Below are 21615 nucleotides of genomic sequence, written 5' to 3'. Positions count from 1 at the left end.
GAAACCTCTGTGATTACCTCAAGCTGCTCAGTAATTACACAAAATAAAAATAGACTTATGGATAATGAATTTTCAAAACTGTATTTAGAAATATCTATCACTCCTCTTTGATGGTGAATGATGCTGATGTCTCTACCATCAGACTCTGCCATTGTACCCATACTCTAGCAGTAGGTCTAGTCTGATGATGTAGGATAGGGCTAAGGAATGGATCTCATTTAAATGCAAGTCTCAAAATTGTAATTTCTCCTACATTCAAATAGAATCTGCATCTGTGCAGTCCTAATCTAGATGCCAGATTGTTAGGATAACTAATTCATATTTGACTGTTAATTCTGATTTAAATATATTTAAAACTCTTTGAACTGTTTTTTTGTGATTTACTGTTTGTAATTAGATATAGTGATTAGACTTTTTCTTATACTGCTATGCAGTTTCCCCCTAAGAATTAACTAGAAGTATTGCAGTCTATCGCATCAATAATTCAAGAGCAAAGAAAGATTCACAATAGGCCAATAATACTCAGTTTTTCAATAATATTCTGTTTTATTTTTACCAATATCTGTGTAATGTGAGTACCAAAATATGATTGATAATTGAGGAATATGTATGTATTCCAAGTGTAGATTTGCATGCTACATAACACCCTCCCATGGAAATATTCAAACAGAAATAGTTCTTCCTCATGCAGTTAATCACATATGCCCATGTAGTCCCATGGAATGGAACAGTAAATAAGATCAGACTATGGCTGTGATCCTGCTGTTGGATCTTTGTGGGCATACTCTTGTTCCCACATAGACCCCCCCTGTAGTTCAAGCATCTGCTTGCAGATCCAATTGTAAGACAGGCACCTACGTCTATACTATAGACCAGAGAATCAGGACAAACAGATTGCTAGGGATTGCTGTCTGGTTTACCTGAATTAGCTACTCATCCTGGGTGAAATCCTGGCTCTACTGAAGTCAATGACAAACCCTTCTCCCCATTTTGCAGGTAGTACATGGCAAATAAATCAGACCCAGGATGTGGCACTATCGCCCTGCCGCCTCCAGGTGAGGGATGGGGGTGGGGGGGAACCTGAGCCTGGGCTTCCTTCCAGTGAAGGATTGGGGGATGGAGAGCCCAAACCCAGGTAGGGGTCTGGCTGTCCCCTTTATTCCTGCCAGGTGTGCATGGCCCTGCTGCCCGAGCCCCAGCCACCCAGAGCTCGCAGCCGGAGCTCTTTTAAAAAACAACCCACATAGCTCCTGCCTCCCTTGGGAGGCCCGTCGCAGAGTTTGAGAACCTTTGATCTATGCTTTGTTAGGTACTTCACCAAAATTCAGCACCTCACCTTTGAGGAGAGTTTAGATTGTAAACTCAGATCCATGGACCTCACCTTGATACTTGCATGTCAAACACCTTGCACAGTATTAGAGCTATATCTATGTGTCACCTCATGGTTTGGTACTGCTGCCCATTACCATAGTGTTGGGGGCACTTTTCATGTAAAATGGCTTGGCAATATGAAAGTACCAGTTTCTAAGTGTTTAATGTCTGAGAGTAGGACCTAGGATCAATGCTTGAGATCTGTGTCATATTCTGATAATGGTAGATTCCTGTTTAATGTTGTAAAGCAGGAAGTTACATAAATATTATCTTCACACAGTGTGGGGCCTTCCTGTTGAGAGGCTGTGAAGCTGCAATATGGATACAAAGTATGGTGCACTCTGTATATGCCTGCCCTTGTATATCAGTTTGGGGGAAGAGGCAGAGCATACTGTGGAAGCCAGAAAAATGAGAGTTAAATTAACTAAACCCAGAATGGCTGTAGTAGCTTCCAACATTTAAAGCATTCCTGCAGGTGCTGCATTCAGTGCATACTGAAAGAACTCCAGCATTTTCAGTACAGGTAACCAAATGCTACTGGGGCCAGGAAGACATTCCTGCCTCAGGAGCTTTCCTAGTGCTCTCTAGAAGAATCACCAGTCACCTTGGGTTGGAAGCTACAGATGATTTAGTTGGTTTCACGCATCACTGCCCAGGACAAATGCAGCAGCTGGGAAGCATGTCAGGCTTCTTTCTCTGCAGAATTTCTAGAGTTACCTAAGGGACATGGGTGGCCCGATTGGGCTTTACACTCAGTTAGAAATAGCAGTCGTTTCTTATGTGAAAGTAACTGCTGGCCTGAGGAATTGATTCCTTGAAAAAACCTTTAACAGGTGACCCTTCTAGCTAAATCTGGGCCTCTTAAGACATTGACATGGCTTCTGAGCCTTCTTTGTTGCCCTTGCTCATTCACCACTGCCATCAGGTTTTTAAACTATCTCATCACTGGATTTTAGGGAGACAGTAGAACAGCCCTCCTACATCTAAGCCCTCTCAGTGCTGAAACCTGCTTAATTCCAAATTACTTTTAATAGGTTGGATATTCCCCCTCAGAAGAGCTGAGTTTCTATACCCAAGCATAGAAGGGGGGTGGGGGAATAGAGAGAGAGAAAGACACCTTAAGTAGAGGAGGAAGTCTATTTTAAAAACAGGCCTACAGCAGTTGGGCTCTTCCACCTCATAGAAAATATATAACCATATCCATCTTAGCAGGTATATAAATAAGGCTAATGGAAAGTGAGGGAGGGAAGAAAGTAAAAGGGAAGTGTTGAAATTGCTTTAATATACAAACATTTACTGCCATTAGAACTGTGGTATAGGAGACACTTATGTTTATGCATTCTAAAAACATGTGATAGGGAGATGCTCAGATTTTGCTACACCAGTATTTGTTACAGAAGAGGGGCATCAGACAGGAGTTAATGGTTTCCTGTAGTATTTAGGTTCTGCAGAAACTAGACTGCCTTGTAAGAGTGAGTTTCCAGCACTCCTGGTTAAAGGAAATATGGTAAGTGTTTACTTAACACAAGCCAGGGTGTGTTGTTTCTGACAGCATGTTGTTTCAAAATACTGACTCAAGTGTCAGCTTCCCTCCTCAATCTGTTTGGAATATTTACTCTGATGCAGTGATGAGGCCACTGTTAAATACATACTGGTATTGCTGATCATTTTTGATGAGGGAATGGGAAAAGGCCATACTTGGGGAGAAAGATGAGGAAAACAGGAAGGAGAAGAAGTTACTGCAGAGAATAAAACATGCTGCAGAGGGAAGAACAATGTCCTTCCAGACAGACAAGATGAGAATCAGTGCAAAAAAAAAAAAAAAAAAAAAAGTCCTTGTATAATTTAAGTTCAGCTACCCCCTAAATCACTCTAGCCTTGACTTTGCTTCTGTCTGAAATTGGTAGGTGTCTACTAGGCATCTTAGATTTTCACTGACCTAGACCACAGTTGAAGGCCAGCAGAATTTATGCCTGTCTGCAAAATGAGGGGACAGGCAGCATATGAAAGGGAGATTAGAGTGTTTGTATATGGAAGTTAGGAAATAGCACATTTAAGCCCAAGGGTAATTTGTATCTTCCCTATTAAGTAGCCAGTGTAACATTTCACAGCACTTGGCTGTTATAGAAGTTCCATTAAAGATCCTAAAGCAGGTATAGCATTCAACTTAAATGCTTTTATTGACAATGTCTCTGAACAATAATAAGCAAACAATGCTTAAGTGTCATCCAAATTCACTTTCCACATGTCAAAAAGACCTCAAGGTAGAAAAAAATAAAATAAAAATATAAATATCTGAGAATCCATCTTAATAAATAAAAGACACAATAAAAACGTTTTCATGGAAAACTTATGTCAGAACATTCAGACCACCTCGACGACGCATGATCAGTACAGTTACAATGAACATTGATGTAGGAGAACTACAGTACATGGATATAGCTATTTATCTCTATCTACTAGAAAATAAGATATAGTCTCTTTTCCCCAATTAAGATGGGTCATTGCTAAAGTCATCAGAACACGATATTGCCAGGAACACAGTAGTTATTGTTAAGTCAGCTGCACTAGATACGAGTTGGAGATACCCAGCACCAGGTTAAATTCCAATCATTAAACCAAGAGATTAATTAATGCTAGTGAATACTAAATAGGGAAGGGGCGTCACCAACCCAGCCATGTTGGACATGCTACAGACTACCAGCTCTCATGGATGGGTCACTGGGGGACAAGACAAACTCCATGCGATTTGCTACATCTCTGGAAGAGGTCTCAGGCCTGGCTGCGGATCGCTCCGCAGGGTCCTTTAGCGCCGGACCGGCCTACGCACGCCCAGGGGGAGAAGGACTCTTTGCCCTCCCCAGGTCTGGGGTGTCGGGCTCCGGGAACCCCCCCAGGAAGAAGGTGGATCTTTTGCGGTGAAAGGCCCCCCACACATAGCAGCAGATGGGAGGCTCAGGATCCGCCGTGTTCGCCCTCGCCCTGCAGTCAGTGCCCTGGGGCTGCAGCCCCTCACAAGGCCAGCAGGGTCGGGGAGCTGAGCGAGTCGGAGGAGGGCTCGTTGCTGCTACTGCCCTTCCTGTGCGCGGCTGCACAGCTGGGGAAGGAGTCGGCCTCAGGGTAGGTGAAGACGAAAGTAGAGGTGTAAGTGCTGGGGCAGGGGGTGCAGGTCACCACCGGGGTGCAGAGCGGCTCGAGCTCCCCGCAAGCCCCGGCCGCCAGGGGCTCCCAGTCCGCCGCGTAGAAGGATGAGGAGCCGGCCAGGTCCATGTCGGGCACGGAGCGGGCAGTCTCCCGGGTCGAGTGCGGGAAGAGGAATTCATCCAAGGGCTCGGGCTTCAGCTCCAGGCTGCTGCTCGCTTTGGAAGGCTCCGGGAGGGGCTCGGGCTGAGCTGCCTCCTGCAGCATGGGCAGGGCGAAGGCGGCCTCCTCGGACTCCGGGGGGCTGGGCACAGGTGCCTCGCCCAGGCCGCTGAGGTCCAGCGAGGAGACAGCGAGCTCCTCGGAGAACTGCAGCTCCTCGGGGATCTTGCAGGCTGGCCGGTGCGCAGCCAGGATGAACTCGAGCTTCTCCTTCTCCTTAAGCAGGTTAGCGATCTCGGTCTGCAGCGTGGACTTCTCCTCCTCCAGCTGATCGGTCTCCTGCGGGCACAGCGAGAGGGGAGTGAGACACGGAGCATCAGCCGTGCCAGGGGCGGACAGGTACTTCGTGCCCGGCTTGAGATAGGGATGGGGTCGGGGTCTGAGGGGGGCGGGGTAAGAGAGGTGGAGGAGAACTTACCGCTTGCAGCGTGTCTGTCAGTTCTCGCCTCCGGTTGCGGCACTTAGCTGCTGCCATCTTGTTCCTTTCCCTTCTGATCCGTCTTTTTTCCTCTTCCTCCGGGGACAGCTGAGGAGAGAGAATGAACACCGTTAATATCCACTGCCACCCCTTGCCGGCGAGCCCTGGCAGCCCCGCCAGCCCCAGACCGAGCTCCCTCTCCGGGTCTCCGCCGCCGGAGCCATATTGAACTTGCTCACAGACTGCGTGTGACTTGCATGTCAAGTTAGGTCCTGGGCAGGAGAACAAAGCGAACTCCGGTCCCTCGGACTGTCCTATTGGAGCTGAGCCGGGTTATCCCTGGCTGTCACTCTCCTCCCTCAATTCAATGCAACTGCCGGGGCAGTGTCTCCTTACAGCTCTCCGAGAGCCACTAAGCAGAACTAGCCCCTCCCCTCCCCCCCCCCCGCCTTTGGGGTGATCGCAGAGAGCTGTGTATTCACCTGTTCGATTTTGCCCCTTCTGCCAATGCTTTGCCCTCTGCCTCCTGTATTTTTGACAATTCCAGCCCTCGAATAGGCGCTGGCTGGAGGAGTAGGGACCCCATAGGGATGGGCCCGGTTCTGGGACGGTGCCACTGAAGAGCTTAAGGTGGGCTGCACCAGCCATTGCAGATCTGGACTTGTGGAGATGGCAGTCACTGTCGGTACGAAGTTGGCACTAGAGACAGCTAGGTCCGTGCAGAAATCCTGAAAACACAAGGGAACTGATATTAGGGAGAGAAGTATAGAACTAGATGAGAGGGAACCCCCTGCCCTGAACCCCCTCAGCAGGCTGTATCCGACATAGTGCCCCAGAGGCTTAGTTCTGTGCTATTTTAAGGCAGGCCTGCAGCCCCCGGAGCCAGGCTGGCTCAGGCGCTGCGCTACCATCGTCAGACTCCACATGAAAAGGGGGTTTGTTATAAATATCCCTGACGTCTGCACTGACGCAGGCGCCGCTCCGGAGTCTCCTCAATGAACTCTCGTTTTATCAATGAAACTGCTTTACACACCCGCTGCAGAGCTGAGCCTAGGCCACAATCCCCTTCCCTGGGCAGGGCCCGGCGCCCCACTGCGGCCTCCCCCACATCACGGGGTAGCTCCTCCCCCCCCCCCCCACGGCAGGGGCCTAGATTGCTGTCTCCTCCCCCAGCCCCGTGCACAGACAGCTGGGAGAAAAGGTGCACCCCATGCAGGACAGACCCTTCCTGACGTGTGTGTGAGGGAAGATTGTCTCTGCACCTGAGCTGCCCCGTCTACCCCTGTGCGATGGTTGGAAGCGCAGACAACTTCCCTCTGCGACTCCCCCACCCCTCAGGCGTCAGGGGCCCATAAGCAATCACCAGCCAGTGTCCCGGGCCCTCACCTGCTGGTTGACAGGCGAGCCCATGCTGGAAAAGGAGTCCGCCGGGGAAGTGTAGTAGGTGAGGCTGTCCCCGGCCGGAGACGCACTGCTGCAGCGCGAGGAAGACGCGTCATAGTCGGTGGTGAAGCCCTGGTACATCATATCGGCTAGGCTAGGGTTGTCCAAACCCCGTCTGGGCGGTGAGGCTGTCCCGGTTGATTGTCTGTGTGTCTATCCGTGCAGACGGGTTGTCTCTGTCCTCAGCCGTATCGCTCGTCTCTTTCCCAGCTCAGTCACTCAGATGCTAGCTCTGCTGCTGGAGTAGAGTGCGGCGCCCCAGCCTTTTAACCGCTCTTTGCCTGAATGGCTCCTTTGTCGTCACTGGCAGACCCAAAGCCTGTGGGGGGGGGCGGCGGTGATACGCCGCCTCTAAGCTTTTCCCATAACTTCCGCCTCCCTTCCCCGCCTTTTACGTACTCCACTGGCCCCAACACCATGTCAAGGTGGTTACACTGAGGGTCTCTGGGAGGGCTGGGTCGTTCAGGGGCGGGGAAGGCTGCTGCTGTCCCCCCCTTCCACAATGGTACAGTCCCAGCTCGGGAACCCACTGACGCAGATATCCTTATATGGGATACATCCTGTGCAAGGGGGTGTGACTGACGGGAACCGCTCCAGGCTGCAGCCAAGTGCGGCGCGCGCGCCTCTGTGTGTGTGTGTGTGTGTGAGAGAGAGAGAGAGAGAGAGAGAGAGAGCAGATTGTACAAGGAGAATCGTGTTAGGTTAGTTACAGAAGTCTCCGCAAAGTTCATTCACCTTTCCAGAGATGACTTTTTCAGCTCAGCTCCTGCCATATGCACCTGCTTCCTCCCACCCCCATGCAAATAGTTCTAAACAAGTTCGGCTGTGGCTATGATCACATGGTATTAAATCCCCCTGCCCCGGGGGACTCAGCTGTCTTAATAGACAAAATACAAAGGAAGGCTGGGAAAGGGGAAATGCGGCACGAAAGCAATGTGAGTGAGCAGGGATATAAGGCCAGTCTTGTTAGTCCCATTGTCTTTATTTTAATGTCACAAGGTAAGCTAGTTGCACCCGATGAAGTGAGCTGTAGTTCACGAAAGCTTATGCTCAAATAAATTGGTTAGTCTCTAAGGTGCCACAAGTAATCCTTTTCTTTTTGCGAATACAGACTAACACGGCTGTTACTCTGAAAGGTAAGCTAGGTAGCTTTCCTGATGCTTTTTGAAGGTGGATGGAAAACAACAATTGTCTTTACTATTATTTGGGGAAGAAGGTTTGTTGTGTTTTGTTGCTTGTTAGGGGACCTTTTAAATTATAGTTTAGAGGTTAAAGAGTTGTTGATCATAAAGAAAAGAATAGTTGAGTTGGGAGAGTTGTTTTGTTTTTGAGGTGACAAGCCCATATTTTGTGTTGTATTTTTATCCAGCATATTTAAGGATCTGATGTTGTTTTAGTTGCAATTTATCTAACATTTCCATTTTGGAGTCCATGTTTGACTTTCTAAATTAATATGTGCATTCCATATAATGAGTCTGTTAATGGTATACAAAGTGTCATAAACTAAGTAGATTTCTTCACATCTGTATAACAGTTTTCTTTGTTGTGTGGTACTGCCATTGCAGGGAGCCTGATACTGTGCCTTTCACTTTTATGACATTTTAAAGTATTTGGAAAAAAGTTACCACATTTTTTGTTAATCTTTAATGCTTTTATATAACAAAACTTGGAACTGGAGGAACTATGTTTAATAAATATCACACTCATTTTCTGCATTTAGTTTTATGAGCACTGTAAAAAGAGTTGTGTTATCTAGTGATTATCTGTGCAGTGGGCCTTATCCAAAACCCATTGAAGTCAACTGTAAGACTCCCATTGACTTTAATGGGCTTTGGATACAACTCATAGCATGGTCCAGGTTTCCAATCCATCCACGAAAATATCATATCTCTTGCAAAGATTTAAATAGCAATTATACATCAGTTTGTATCCAAGCAGACAGTGGTGCAAGTTATACCTGCTATGTGAACATAGAATAACTTAGATCATATCCCTATCGAATTCTTTCTTAAAAACAGTATTTATTATACAACAAAACCCAACAAACTTAACTAAAAAGTAAATCAAAGCTATGATGTGTATCCCAGTTGGTGTTATGGAGCAGTCACTCACTGAAAGAACACCCACATTTCATTGTAAATAAATCCCGATCCTTGGCACAGAATTATTTCTGTCTATACTTTGGGATTGGAATATTACAGAATGTACATGTGGAAAATATAACCTCCCCCACTTCCTGCAGTGAGGAAAATGTTACACTCCTGCAATTATTATTCATGTTGTTATTAAATATGCAGAATGAAAACGGAGTATTGGGTTAATAATAGACACCGGGAGGAGTAGTTAGTTAAAGTCTGTCCAGTGCTGTGAAGGAGTAAAGTGCTACCTGGGAGGTTATTGTTATTTATTGTACATTGAACTTCCCAGAAAAGCTGCATACAAACAGAAGTGCGAGGGAGTTGCTGAGATGTGCCATGGTGTGCAGACAGGGGGCTGCTGGCCTGGGGCACTGCCAAACAGCGGCGGTGTTAGGCAGGGGAGGTTTCTCCTTTCCCAGAGTTTGGGTCTGATATAATCTTTGTGGCAGTGAAGTTCAGAGACACCCACCCACGGCGGGGATATCAGGCAGCCCTGGCTCAGGTCAGGCCAAGCCAGGAGCCAGACCGCAGACTCGCCGAGCACAAGAGCCAAGAGATCGCGGCTATACATAGTAACAGGGAAGCTCTGAGTCTGTTTACAGCAACAAACAGAGCCTCGGGCGCAGTCTCCAAGCAGGGAACGTCACAGAGCCAGGCTGGGATGATCCTGCTGGCAGCAGCTCCTGCTGCCTGAGCTCATGGGCTAAAAGCAGCGCCTGATGCTGCGGCGCGGTCACCTCCATTCTTAGAGATCTGGGCCACGGAGGCGGGGGAACCGGGCCAGCGGCGATGTCAGAGCAGCAGTACTGGTGGCCCCATTACATCGATTCTTCCCGAGGGTGGAGGGGAGCTGCTCTGACCTCTTCTGCAACCCCTGCCCCGGATAATCTTGCTCTGTCCCTGGGGGCTGGGCTCCTCCAATCGTGCCCCAGCGATAGGGTAGCCAGAGACCTGCAGCAACTCTGGATTACTACCCCGGCAGTGTTCGCAGCTGACCTGGCTTCTTTCAGGCAGAGGGAAGAGCTGGAAAAGCCCTTTAGTTTTAGTCCCACTCCCATCTAGTGTATGACAGGGGCTCTGGGCAGAACTGGGCCCGGCAAAGTGGGCTGAACATCGTTGCAGACTGGTCTCTGCTGTGCAAGGAGCTTGATCTTCATTCTTGTCCGTAAAACAGCTGTAGCACCAACAGGCCAGTGAAAAGAAAAGGAGTACTTGTGGTACCTTAGAGACTAACCAATTTATTTGAGCATGAGCTTTCGTGAGCTACAGCTCACTTCATCAGATGCATCCGATGAAGTGAGCTGTAGCTCACGCTCAAATAAATTGGTTAGTCTCTAAGGTGCCACAAGTACTCCTTTTCTTTTTGCAAATACAGACTAACACGGCTGTTACTCTGAGGCCAGTGAAAGATCATCAAACCCAAACCTTGGTCTCATTAGCACAAAACTGAGCAGCCAATGTAAATATTTGCTGCTGGGTCCTTCCTCTATTGGGCTCCCAGCCTGACTCCCCATCTATTGCCAAAGAGAAGTCTATTCTATTCTGATGTTTATATCAGACCAATCCCCATGGTATCTGAATGCCTCTAATGTAGATACTTTGAAATCCAAGTTCAGCTTCTGTGTATTTAGAGGAGTCTTTCTATCAGCCCCACTACTTTCTGAGATGTATCTTTGCTGTAAAGTATCAAGAGATGCTCACTAGACAAAACAAACCATCAAGGAAGGGCCTGGAAGGGGAGGAGGGTTCACTTAGCTGAGATCACAAAATATTTGTTGACAAGACGTGTTTGGTACCTGCAGATGGAAGCTGGTTCTTCCCATCTCTAACAGCTACCGTGTGTACTCTGTTTGTATCAAATGGAAAGTACTCAGAAGCCGCACATATCTAGCATGTGCCTGTGAAGACAAGGAAACAGGGAAACCGAAAACACATGACGTGGGTTTGTTGTTTCCTCCTAGTGTGGTGCACGTACATTTATACCGCAGCATGTGAGAGACAAAGGAGAAAGGCAACTCCTGTCAACAAGCACCACCATGGAGACAAAATACAGTCATAGCATAAAACCACACGGCTGGGGCTGAGCTCCCTGCCTGCATGGCCAAGATTGTTGTTTCTGCTATGACAGCCTCAGCTGACCACCACACAATCTGCATTAGCATAGCAGTGTCTAGAGGCTCCCCAAATGAGATGGGGCCACAACTGTGCTAGGTGCTGTACATACACATAGCTGGAGACAGTCCCTGCCCTAAAGAGCTTACATGGCCACACAGACGATTGATGGTAGAACCAACCAGGAGTAGAACACACCTATCCTGAGGGCCAGTCCAGTGCCCTGTCCTCTGAACCAAACTGCCTCTTTACACAGCTGGAACAACAAACACTTTTTTGCCATCTCTGTGGATGGGACAACACAGCACCAGGCTGTCCATGTGGCCAGCCATCTTTAGCTTGGCCATCATTTACATCTACATTTATACAAGATAAAGACCTAGAGGCTATAAAAGGTGGAAACAGCCCCCAATGGGAGCCTGTACCATGCACACCCAAAGTGAAGGGCGGAAGGAGTGAGGAGAGTAGTGGTTCAAAGGGCCTGCAGGGGAGGATAAGACCAGATCCTAATTTAAACTGCTGCAGCTGAATCCCATCTCCTCAGACTACGAAGTGCAGCATTTAGCACTGGAACTTTTATTGTGTGGTCTGTTTTCAATCCTTTTCTTATTTTTAATTCATATGTGACTTTGTTAAGGCCTTAAAGGCCATAGCACAAAAGCACATGAAGAATGTAGTACAATGTAATGCACAGTGTAAGTCAGCCTCTGGGGCTGGAGACAGTTAAGCCTAGTTTTTGCTGCTCACTGGGGGAAAGTTCACCCCAGTATGTAGTGTTTCTCCTGGCACCTGACAGGAACAGCCCTGGTGCTATTCCTCTGTCAACTAAAACTAACCACACAGAATGGAACCATGTTTCACTTTCCACATCAGTATGGTGACACTAATGTGCCTGTAGCTAAACATGAGCTGTTGATTTTGGGGGTGTTCCAGGCTGTCACTGTGTGACAAGGGGACACTTTGCTTGCTGGAACTGCCAGATTTAAAATACTCTGCAGGACTAAAACGTGCAGACTGAGAAACCAGTTACTGAATTACCAAGCTCCCTCCCTATCTGATTGGAAGATCCTATGGTGCTACAGATTGTAACAGTGGTAACCTACATGGAAAGCTTATCAGGGCTGGGACCATGTCTTTTATTTTTCTTTCAAATACAGGGCACACCTATGGCACTGTCTAAATAATAATTAATAATAATAGCAGCTGCATATGATTGATTCTTTAGGGAGTAAAATGCTGCACGTGGACACAGCTTGGCATCTTTTGATTAAACATCTAAATGGTACTGGTCAATTACCCACAATTACACTGTGTAAACCTACCTCCCATTCCCACCCTCCCCTTTGCCTGTTGTCATCCTCCTCTGTGCCATACTGTATCTTCACTAACTTAGAATTTAAGCTCCTGAGGCAAGCATCATGGACCCAATTCTCCATTCCTGTAAAGCTGTGCTTGGCAGAGGAATGTCAGGAAGCAAGTCCTATTGGGTGCCGGGAAGTGGGTGGGCTGTTTAACCTACCCTGGAGTTTCCTGTATTCTCTATCCTGCTGTGGGCTAGCCTTAGACCTCTAACCTACACTTAGCTACCATGACCCCTGGGTGCTGTTCTACAGCCAATGGTGGCTGGAACACAGTGTGCTCTAGTCATACCTCCTTCTTCCCCTGACACATCGCCTGCCATGGGGGCTGCAAGGGGAGGTAGTGTAGAGACATTCTGATGGCTCTGTGCCATCTGGTTAGCTCCTTATGCAGCGGACTTCCATTCTTTCTGCTCGATCTTTGGCCCTTTTATGCCACCAGTGGTGATGCAAGGCAGCTGGAGCAGAATGGACAATCTGGCCTCATATCTTTTATTTGTCTCTAGTGTGACACGCACACTCATGGTGCTGCAGATAATAATCACGCCCTAAGGAATTAGAATCAACCCAGCAGTAAGACAGGTCTAAAATATCCAAAATAAAATGCTCCCAAAACTTATAGAATCAGCACCAGAGAGATTAGACAGAGAGAGAAAGAAGGTGCTCATGTAGTCCAGTGACAGGCAGCAGTATAAAACCCTAAAATACATAGATAACTTTCTTTTCAGCTAAACAAACAAGGTAGTGATCCAAAGGTGGGAAACTACAGCTGCACCCTCTTCTCTGGAACCACAAGAGGAACATACAACAAAATCTTGTGGACTCAAATAGCAAGACTTAGCCGTTATTTCATTCAAAGGTCTCAAAGCACTTTATGGCACTGGCTGTGAGGTGATGGGACTGGACATTCCCACTGCATGTGCTTGCCAGAAGATCTTCAAGACCGTGAGCTTTTATTTAAACCCCCAATCAAGAGATCTTACAAGACCCGCCAAAGCACAGCCTATGCACTTCTATAATGAAGTCCCATAGCTTCCATGATCTTTAGGCAGCAGTAGGGTACTTGTGCAGTAGGGCCAGGCTACTAGAATAATGCTACATTGTATGCTGAACTCTGTACTCTCAGAAAGCCATCCATTTATATTAGATGTGAGGGAAGCAACACCCTGCTTTATTTGTTGCCAATTAGGTGTGGCTCTCTAGCAACAATATGGCAAAATGTTCTTAAGCTATAAAGGTAAGAAATCTTGAAATCAAGAAGAGACTGAGGCAGCTCAGCTTGGTTGAGGGGATCTTCCTGCAAGAGGGGAACAAAGTGGCAGAAGCCAAAGAAAGGGACAGGATGTCAAAGATTTTTGACACTCGTTTGGCAATTTTGTTGGGTTGTGTTTTTGTTTTTTTTTGGGGGGGGGGGGGGGACTTTTGTTTTGCCTCATCCAAAACTAGCTCTTCAGCAATATCAAAATCTAGAAAAGAAATTTACTGATACAAAGGGGAAACTGGAACTCAATCGACCTAACCCTAGACTATGGCTACTGATCCTCCCCAGCCTTAAATTGCCCAGCAGGGTTGAGGCTCTTATCCTTCCAATGAAACATGAAAAAAGAAATCCTGAATGCTGAGACTACAAAGTGCCCTGGAGAACTGCTCCAGAGAAGAATCACAGTCCTTTCAGGAGGCACAAAGGGCCACAAAGCTGAAGATCTCCTGGGGGGAAAAAAATTCCAAGGTTTTGGCCCTGACTAGGGAAACAACCCTACTACACTTGAATAAGCCCCAACCCCTTTTCACACCTCCTTTCTATTTAGATACCAAGTTACTGAACTGGCTGCACAGGAGGAAGAATTTAGTGTTTAATCCAGACAAAAACCTCTTTTTTGAATTCTGCCATCACTCAGCTCACATGGTAGTGACCAAGCCATAAGGACTTGGAGAGATTCAGTTTCATTCATTCCAGGTTACAGTATGGACCTTCAGTGGGGATTACACAAATTTGTTGGAGCTAAAAAGAAATGGGGAGATTTGGTGTTTGCTGCTTGTTCCAGATGAACTGCAGATCACACTGGACAGCAAGACTGAATAGTACAGACCCAAAGGCAGTCATCAGCTGTGTGGAAAGATGCTGCCACTGCAGTAATAATAGCCTCAGCAAAGCAACAAGAGAATAAAGGATGAGACAGAGCTGCAGCTAGAGTGAATATCCCTCCTCTAGGAATGAACAGTGGAAAATCACCATGAGAAAACTGAAATTTGTTAAAAAGTATTTATGAACTGAAATAAATATGGATGAAACTTTTAAAATAGTTTATGGCTAACTGTATTGTGAAGAAATATACTTATGCAAGAGACTGTGTGATGCAGCCATCCCAGCCCCTTGGCTTTGGTATTCACTGGACAATGCAGGGTGCTGACCCTGGCACTTTTGTTTTGTTTGGGGGTGGGGGCATCTTTTGTTTTGCCTCATCCAAAATTAGCTCTTCAGCGATATCAAAATCTAGAAAAGCCATTTACTGATATGAAGTGGCAACTGGAACCCAACTGACCTAACCCTAGACTGTGGCTACTGACCCTCCCCAATCTTAAATTTTCCAGAGGAGTTGAGGCTTTTATCCTCCCAATGAAACATATAGAATTTGATAGTCAAATGGCCAACCAGCTGCTCCCAGTCCAGGTCTGCCATCACTCTGCAGTGCAAAGCATGTGCTCACACAGGAAATACCCCAGAATACCAATACAGCATCTCTGATTGCAAACCCCAAACCAGGGGAAGCTCAAAGCAGCCAGCCTTGGGTACACTACTTCATAGAATCGTAAGAAGGGAAGGGACTTTGAGAGGTCTAATAGTCCAGTCCCCTCCATTCAAGGCAGGACTAAGTATTAGATCATCCCTGACAGGTGTTCATCTCATCTTCCCCACTGTAAACAAGATATAGAACAGAGTCTCAAACTGCCCTAAAGGCTACTTATCTCCATTGGTCCTTAGCTTCTTCAATGACAACAAAGCAGGAAACACATGCCTCACAAATTAGATAGGAGGCCCATAGGATCACCCAAGGATGAATAGTCTTTTCCTACTCAGTTAACTTAAAAGAGAAGACCATCCACACAATAAAAGAACCAAAGAGCACAGACCTAGAAACTCAAGATATTGCACAACCTGCCCCCCAACCCAGACACAGAGGCTAATCTCCTGACAGTAAACCAAGGATTACACTTATTTGACATCATGGGCCATACAAAAATCTGTCTTCAGTGATCCCACAGCCTTCGTGATGGGGAGGAGAGGGAATTAACAGGGGTGTAAAACATGGCCTCAAATCTGCAAACTACCAAACTACCAAAACAATGATAAAAACAAGCAGATCTGTGTGCCTTCTCCACTGCAAGGAATCACCCAAAGTACAAGCCTCTACAAGACTGCATCAGATCTAGACCCCACCACCATTGTAGAGCTAAGGACAGATGCAACTCTAAGGACTTTTCTGACACAAAGGACCAATTTCTTCTGTGTTCCTGATACCCAAGCTGCATCCAGTCCTGTCTGTGTTCAGCCCCATGCCTGCAATGTCTCTATGAACACATTCACCTTTGCAGTTAGTATAGCAAAGAATAAAAATGTATGAAAAAAGAAAGAAAATCCTATCGTAAGAGTCTTGGATGGCACCAGGCACCAGGACGGGGACAACAGAGCCTTTCTCGTCTACTTCATCATTTCCAAGCCAGTCTCTTGTTGGGTATACAGAATGGCTGGACTAGTTGGTAGCAATTTAAATTCTTTACTGCTTCATGGCTACTTTGTAGCTCATCTGAATGTGAAATGATTGGGGGTCTGACTCCTGTTTCTACCTGACAGCTGTTCATCTCACCCACAAACTTACCCCACATTACTGACACTAACTGGCCCCTTTTTGGAAAGTCTCAGTAGAGGGCCAAGGACTGAATGGGCATGGACCCTAGAGACTGAACTCCTCTCTCACTTTTGAGATGGCCCCTCCACAGCCAAGGTGAGGCACAGTGGTAGGGCAACGTGTAGGAAAGCTTGCTTTTTCACTGCTACAGGGCTGCCAGCGCTCCAGATTCTTTTGCGAGTAACAGGTTTTTGGCTGGGCAGGACCCTACTCTTGCAATGACAGAAGATCCAGCTCCCTAGTGAATGGGAGCCCAAGTGAATTTGAGTTGTCTGCCCGCATCCTGAGGGCTGAACAACTAATCTGAACTGCTGCAGGGAGAGTTCTTTGTCTTCTCCTCAGCAACCCCAAGCCATTCTCATGGGAGGGGAGGAGAGAGTTGAAGAGCCCAGTAGCTCAGGGGGACTCTGCTTGCTCCTCCTCTGTGAGCAATGGGGACAGGACAATTCCTCTGCTCCTCCCCCTCCCTGCAGCACCTGGCCTAGGAAGGGGCAGAGGGCAGCTGAAGAGCCCCTGAAGCTGCCTCCTCTCCAGCCTGGAAGGGTGTGAGGGGACCCCCACTGCAGCCTTCCCCTAGGCCTGGAAGAGGGGACTGAAGAGCCCCAGGAGGAGCAGAGGTGAGACTGGGGAGCAGAACTGTGGTGGGACTGAACAGCTGAGAGTTTGGGGGGCTGTACTGATGGCAGACTGGGCAAGTGTGAGAACAGGGATGGGCAGAACAAATGTGGGGTCAGAACTCATGACAGGCTGGAGGGGCTGAAGGGACAGAACTGATGTGGGGCATGGAGGGCAGGATTTATTTGAAGGTTGAGGGGCAGAATAAATTACTAGATGGGGGGAGAGGTGTGGGGGGTGACAGCTCCTTCAGCAGGTGCCAAAATCACCTTACCCAATATGATTTGGAGAATAGGTGACATTAATTTTCAACCTACATTGGGGATGGGGAGGGGGAGTTCAAAAACCAAAAGATAGACCAAAACCACAATATAATCTTAAAAAAAAAAAAAAATCAGGATTTCTGGGGTCCGAGTCAAAATGTTTGGTCTCCTGAGGTTGGCAATACTGCTGCCTGGTTTGGGGATAAACAGCCCATCAGATTCCAGGGTTGTGAATCTGGTACCTAATACACCGGCATGAAGTACACCATCATCCTGCTAACTTCTGTGGGGAGACAAAAGCCTAAACTTTCTACGTTTTGTGACTAAACAGGCACTGGCAAGGAGCAGCTAGGAAAACCGGAGGGCTCCCCACAGCTACCTACTGTTACGCAGATATACCCTGGCAGTTTTGTTACCCTTGTGTTTGAGCATCTTCTTACTATTTCACCGAAGGGTGTCGTATGTAGTTTCTACTGAAAACTAAGATCATCATGGTTATTGCAAGATGTTTGAATAGAAACTAGTTTAAGAGGGCTGTAAAATGTAGAACACAGTATTATGTTGCAAAACTGTTAAAGTGAGACTTGTCACCAGAAGTGAGATGGGGTCATAGGCCTAACTCAATAAGCGCTGAAAACAATGGACATTTGTGGAGATGGCACTTTATTATGTCTGGCCAGGTGGAGGCTTGAGCATTTGCAAAGATAAATGAACCCCAGGAGAGCTCTCCAAAGAGTGGGGCCCACTGGGCTGAGACAACAGTCTGAACCTATAAAAGCAGAAGAAATGGCACGAGTTGTTATCCATTATTCGGCAAGACTCTGACAACAAGGGTATCTCATGAAAGGTGGATCCCAGCCTTCTGAACTGGACAAGCACAGTAAGAATTGGCCATTTTGTGAGAAATACCTTATTAGATGGGAAAGTAATTGGTTAATAAATATAAACTATAGATCATGTTTTATGTTTTTCTTTTACCTGTAACCTTATGTTTCCATATCCTGTTACTTGCTTTTGTTTGAATCTTGGTCTCAAACTCTGTTAAATAAACTTCACTTTGGTTTTACCATAGACACATCTAACTGCCTTGTGCTCAGGAGAGTGTTAAACTGAAGTGAAAGAAGTGAACTGGGGCACACTACTTCCATGGAGATAGCAGAATGGTGTATATTGCAGGTATCCAGAAGATAAGGGACTGGGCACTCAAGTCTAACAAAGTAGGGCGAAAAATGCTAGCCTGATGGAAGAATGAGCGGGGCTTACAGAGCCCAGAGCAGAGCCTGTGTTGCCAGTAACCGGTAGCAGTGAGCGTTTCCCCTTCTGAGCTCAGACAGGGCTCCCCCTGCAGCAAGGTAGTGATTCACCCCAGACACCTCAGGTAACCCCCAAAAGTGTCACACCTACCCTCTTAAACTGTTTGCTGTGGTGATTTTTTGTAAATAAAGATTCTGCAATTCTTTTCAGTAGAAAAATCCTGCTTCTACCAGATATCCTACAGCCAGTGCTGTGGAGTGTCCTATGCAGGTTGAGAGTGGAGGCAGAGGGATATGAACTGGGGATTGGAATCAAGAGACTGGAGCTAACTGGAAAATAAGCCAAGAGGGAAGAAGGGGGTCCTCACCCAACGGGGTGGCAAAACCAACTTCCTGTGTGTGTTTATTGTCTAAATATACATCCCCTGCCGGCTGACTGCACTCTGAGGTGGGAGCTACTAGGATTCACACACATGTTGTTCTCTAGCTCTCCCATGTGCTGGGTGTTCCTAGTGATTTAATTTCAGGTGAAGGACATTTGCATATAAAAATCAAGGCCAAGTCTTATGCATGGTGTGCCAAATTAAACCTGCTCTGCCACTCCACCCTCTAGTTGAGAGCTCACCCAGTGGAGCAGATGCCAGCCTACTCCTTCCCACTTTTGCTGGCTGCCTTCCAAGCTGAATCAAACACAGGTCAGTGCCCATCCCTGGGCTTGGCTGGAAATATTAGGCTCCCCCTTTCTACAGAGTGGGAGACACAGGGGCAGGGCACAGGAAACACAACCCCCCCCCCCCAAAAAAAACCAAACCTGACCTGCCCCAATAAATGGTATTAGTCCCTCTAGACTGGAGTATTATCTGCACGTGTCTCCCACTGAAGTCAATACTGATTATTGTTACTACACAAGGGGCAAAGGAAATAATGAAAGGCTGCTGCTGAGAGGAAGTATGGACTGAGTCAGAAAAAAAAAAGGAGCGGTGAATGGCAACCAGGTTAGGAGTAGGCAACAAGGAGAAAGAGAAAAGTCTTTGCTGTACTAGACAGCTCCAGTGCCTACAATTCATGAGAAAAATGGTATTGCTTCCTCACTAGGGAATGAGCATGTGCACGGCCACACATTAACCCATTGGTCACGCACACACACAAGGCACATGTACAGGAGCATGAACATTCACGTGCATGGATGCACACTCATGCACACACACATACAGGTACATTGACAACCACTTAGCACACAGGTGCACGGCCAACCACACTCAAGCACAAGCACACACATAGGTACATGGCCAACCCCACTCAACACACACACACACACAGAGGCAGGCATGCATGAGCACCCCCCCCACACACACACACACACAGGTGCATGGCCAACCACAATCAAAGCCCATGAGCCCACATACACACACAGACAGGTGCAGGGCCAGCAACGCTCAGTGCACAGGCACACACACCTGTATACATGCACACCCCCAGGGGGTTTGGGGCACAGGCGTGTATGAACAGGAGACGGTGGAGTCTCCGGGGACCCCTTGAGGCCCACAGCTGACAGAGGCCAGGGCTGAGGAGTAAGGGGGGGGGCGACTGTCTCGTTCTTTGCTCCTAGAAGAGGAAAGACCGATGCGGGGCGGGGCCCAGCGCCCTCTCCCTCCGGGACCCCAGTCAGGTCCGGGTAAGGCATCCCCGGAGTCCGCCACCCTCTGCACACACGGCCCGGACACTTGGGGTTCTCGGAGCAAACCCCACCGCACCCGGCCGGTCTGCTAGGACCCCGACCTTCCAGAGGGAGGACCCCGCGCAGGCCCGGCCCCTCCCGGCCAATCCTCGCGCTGTTGCTGGGGCCAGCCGGCCGCCTGACGTTGCCCTGGAGACGACGAAACGTTGAAAACATACAAAGATGTTGACGTAGGTGCGTAGTTCTCATGGCAACTGGCCAGGCGACGTCATCGCCCTTTACCTCCTCCTTCAGCGCTCGCGGGCGACGCAGACACGGCGTCAACTGTGGCGGGGAGGGGAGGAGATAAAGCCCAGTCCCTGGGGGAACAGGAGTGGGTGGAGCCTAGTTACCATAGCAGCGTGAGGAGGGTAGGGCCTAGTCACTATGGCAGCGGGAGTGGCTGTTGTTTGTTTGCTTGTAGCTGTGATTAGATGGGCGGGGAGACACGGGTGTGTCTGTTCCACAGCTCTGGACTCTGTCTGGTGTGGGCTGTAGGGTGACCAACATCAAGTGTGAAAAATCGGGACGGGGGGGGAATAGGAGCCTATATAAGAAAAAGACCCCAAAATCAGGACTGTCCCTATAAAATCAGGACACCTGGTCACCCTAATCGGGCCCTTGCTACAGTGTCAAATCTGCTCCCCCCTGCCTCCCTTCCCCAGGGGTGGGGGAGCTCCTGGCTGCGTGCCCGCAAAACCAGGGGGGACCCACTTCAGGCCGATGCCAAAGCAGGGGACCTCTGATCCTGAGGTGTCTAAAAAGACTCAAGTACTGGAAAAAGTAACTGGAAAATTCCAGACCTTTCTGGGCTTTTTCTTCACCGAGAAGAAGCCAAAAGGCCCATCTCTCTCCTGGCTTTTAAGTCCCTTGAGAAGGTCCTGACCCTTGAAGAATGTCTGGGGCAGGGCCTGTCCCCTGTGATAACCCCTGATAGCCCCCTATTCCCCAACCGGGGAGACAGGACTGAAGTTGGGCCAGAGCTGGATAGCTGGATCCTCAAGTACCTGAGCCTATTCCTGCACAGCTTTTGTCCATCAGCCACCCCTACCCACAACATGCTTCCTGTTTGCAGGGTTCTGTGTGCTGGGGGTGTTTATTTTTTCTTCTCACATCAGCTTCCTGCTGTGCAATATGCAATAGATAAATCCCTTGTGTGTGACATACAGGGCAGGGAGATTTTCCCATCTGATAAGGCTGGGGAGACCCACCTACAGGTAGTTCCCCATATGATGCCATCAGGTGGGTGGGTCACACAGGCCAGGAGGTTTCCTAAAAATGAAAAGAGCGTATCGGCATGACAAGCTGTGCAAGTACAGCTGATAGATGAGAAAGGACAAAACCTAGGAACTCTGTCCAGAGGCACATACGTTTCATCAGACACCTGCAGGGTGAGAATACCCAGCACCTCATCCTGCTGAGGCCAGCAAACTAGAAGTCAGCTTCTTTCCCACCCCCTCCAACAGACAGGCTGTTATTATCATTAGTTGTTTTACGTCAGCACTGTTTGACTTGGCAGGCAAAGGGCAGCAGGTTCAGTTCACATTGGTTTTTAAGGGCTGGTTCTGCACCACACCCATGAACAGAGCTTACGTCTGGGGATACCCTCACCCCAGAGCCCTGGGCAGGCAAAGGGCGGGATGGGAATTACCATTT

General features: G+C 48.0%; 1 protein-coding gene and 1 long non-coding RNA gene across 2 annotated transcripts in view; one reads left to right on the top strand and one right to left on the bottom strand.

Annotated features, from left to right (window-relative positions):
* Positions 1-3580: 3580 nt before the first annotated feature.
* FOS (Fos proto-oncogene, AP-1 transcription factor subunit) lies at positions 3581-6866 on the bottom strand. Its single transcript, XM_074955969.1, has 4 exons — positions 6539-6866; positions 5635-5880; positions 5153-5260; positions 3581-5013 (listed from the first exon to the last, which is right to left on the bottom strand). Exons 1-4 carry the CDS (start codon positions 6677-6679, stop codon positions 4384-4386), a joined length of 1125 nt encoding a protein of 374 aa, XP_074812070.1. The 5' UTR covers positions 6680-6866; the 3' UTR covers positions 3581-4383.
* LOC141989380 (uncharacterized) overlaps positions 4837-21615 on the top strand; it is a 29511-nt gene continuing 12732 nt past the window's right edge. The window contains exon 1 of the long non-coding RNA XR_012639974.1: positions 4837-4959. This is a non-coding gene — a long non-coding RNA (uncharacterized LOC141989380). The remainder of the gene's footprint in view (positions 4960-21615) is intronic.

Source organism: Natator depressus, chromosome 6 (genome assembly GCF_965152275.1).
Source record: "Natator depressus isolate rNatDep1 chromosome 6, rNatDep2.hap1, whole genome shotgun sequence".
Classification (NCBI taxonomy): Eukaryota; Metazoa; Chordata; order Testudines; family Cheloniidae; genus Natator; species Natator depressus.
The sequence above is the reverse complement of the archived record's forward strand: the minus strand, read 5'-3'. Positions and strand labels throughout refer to the sequence as shown.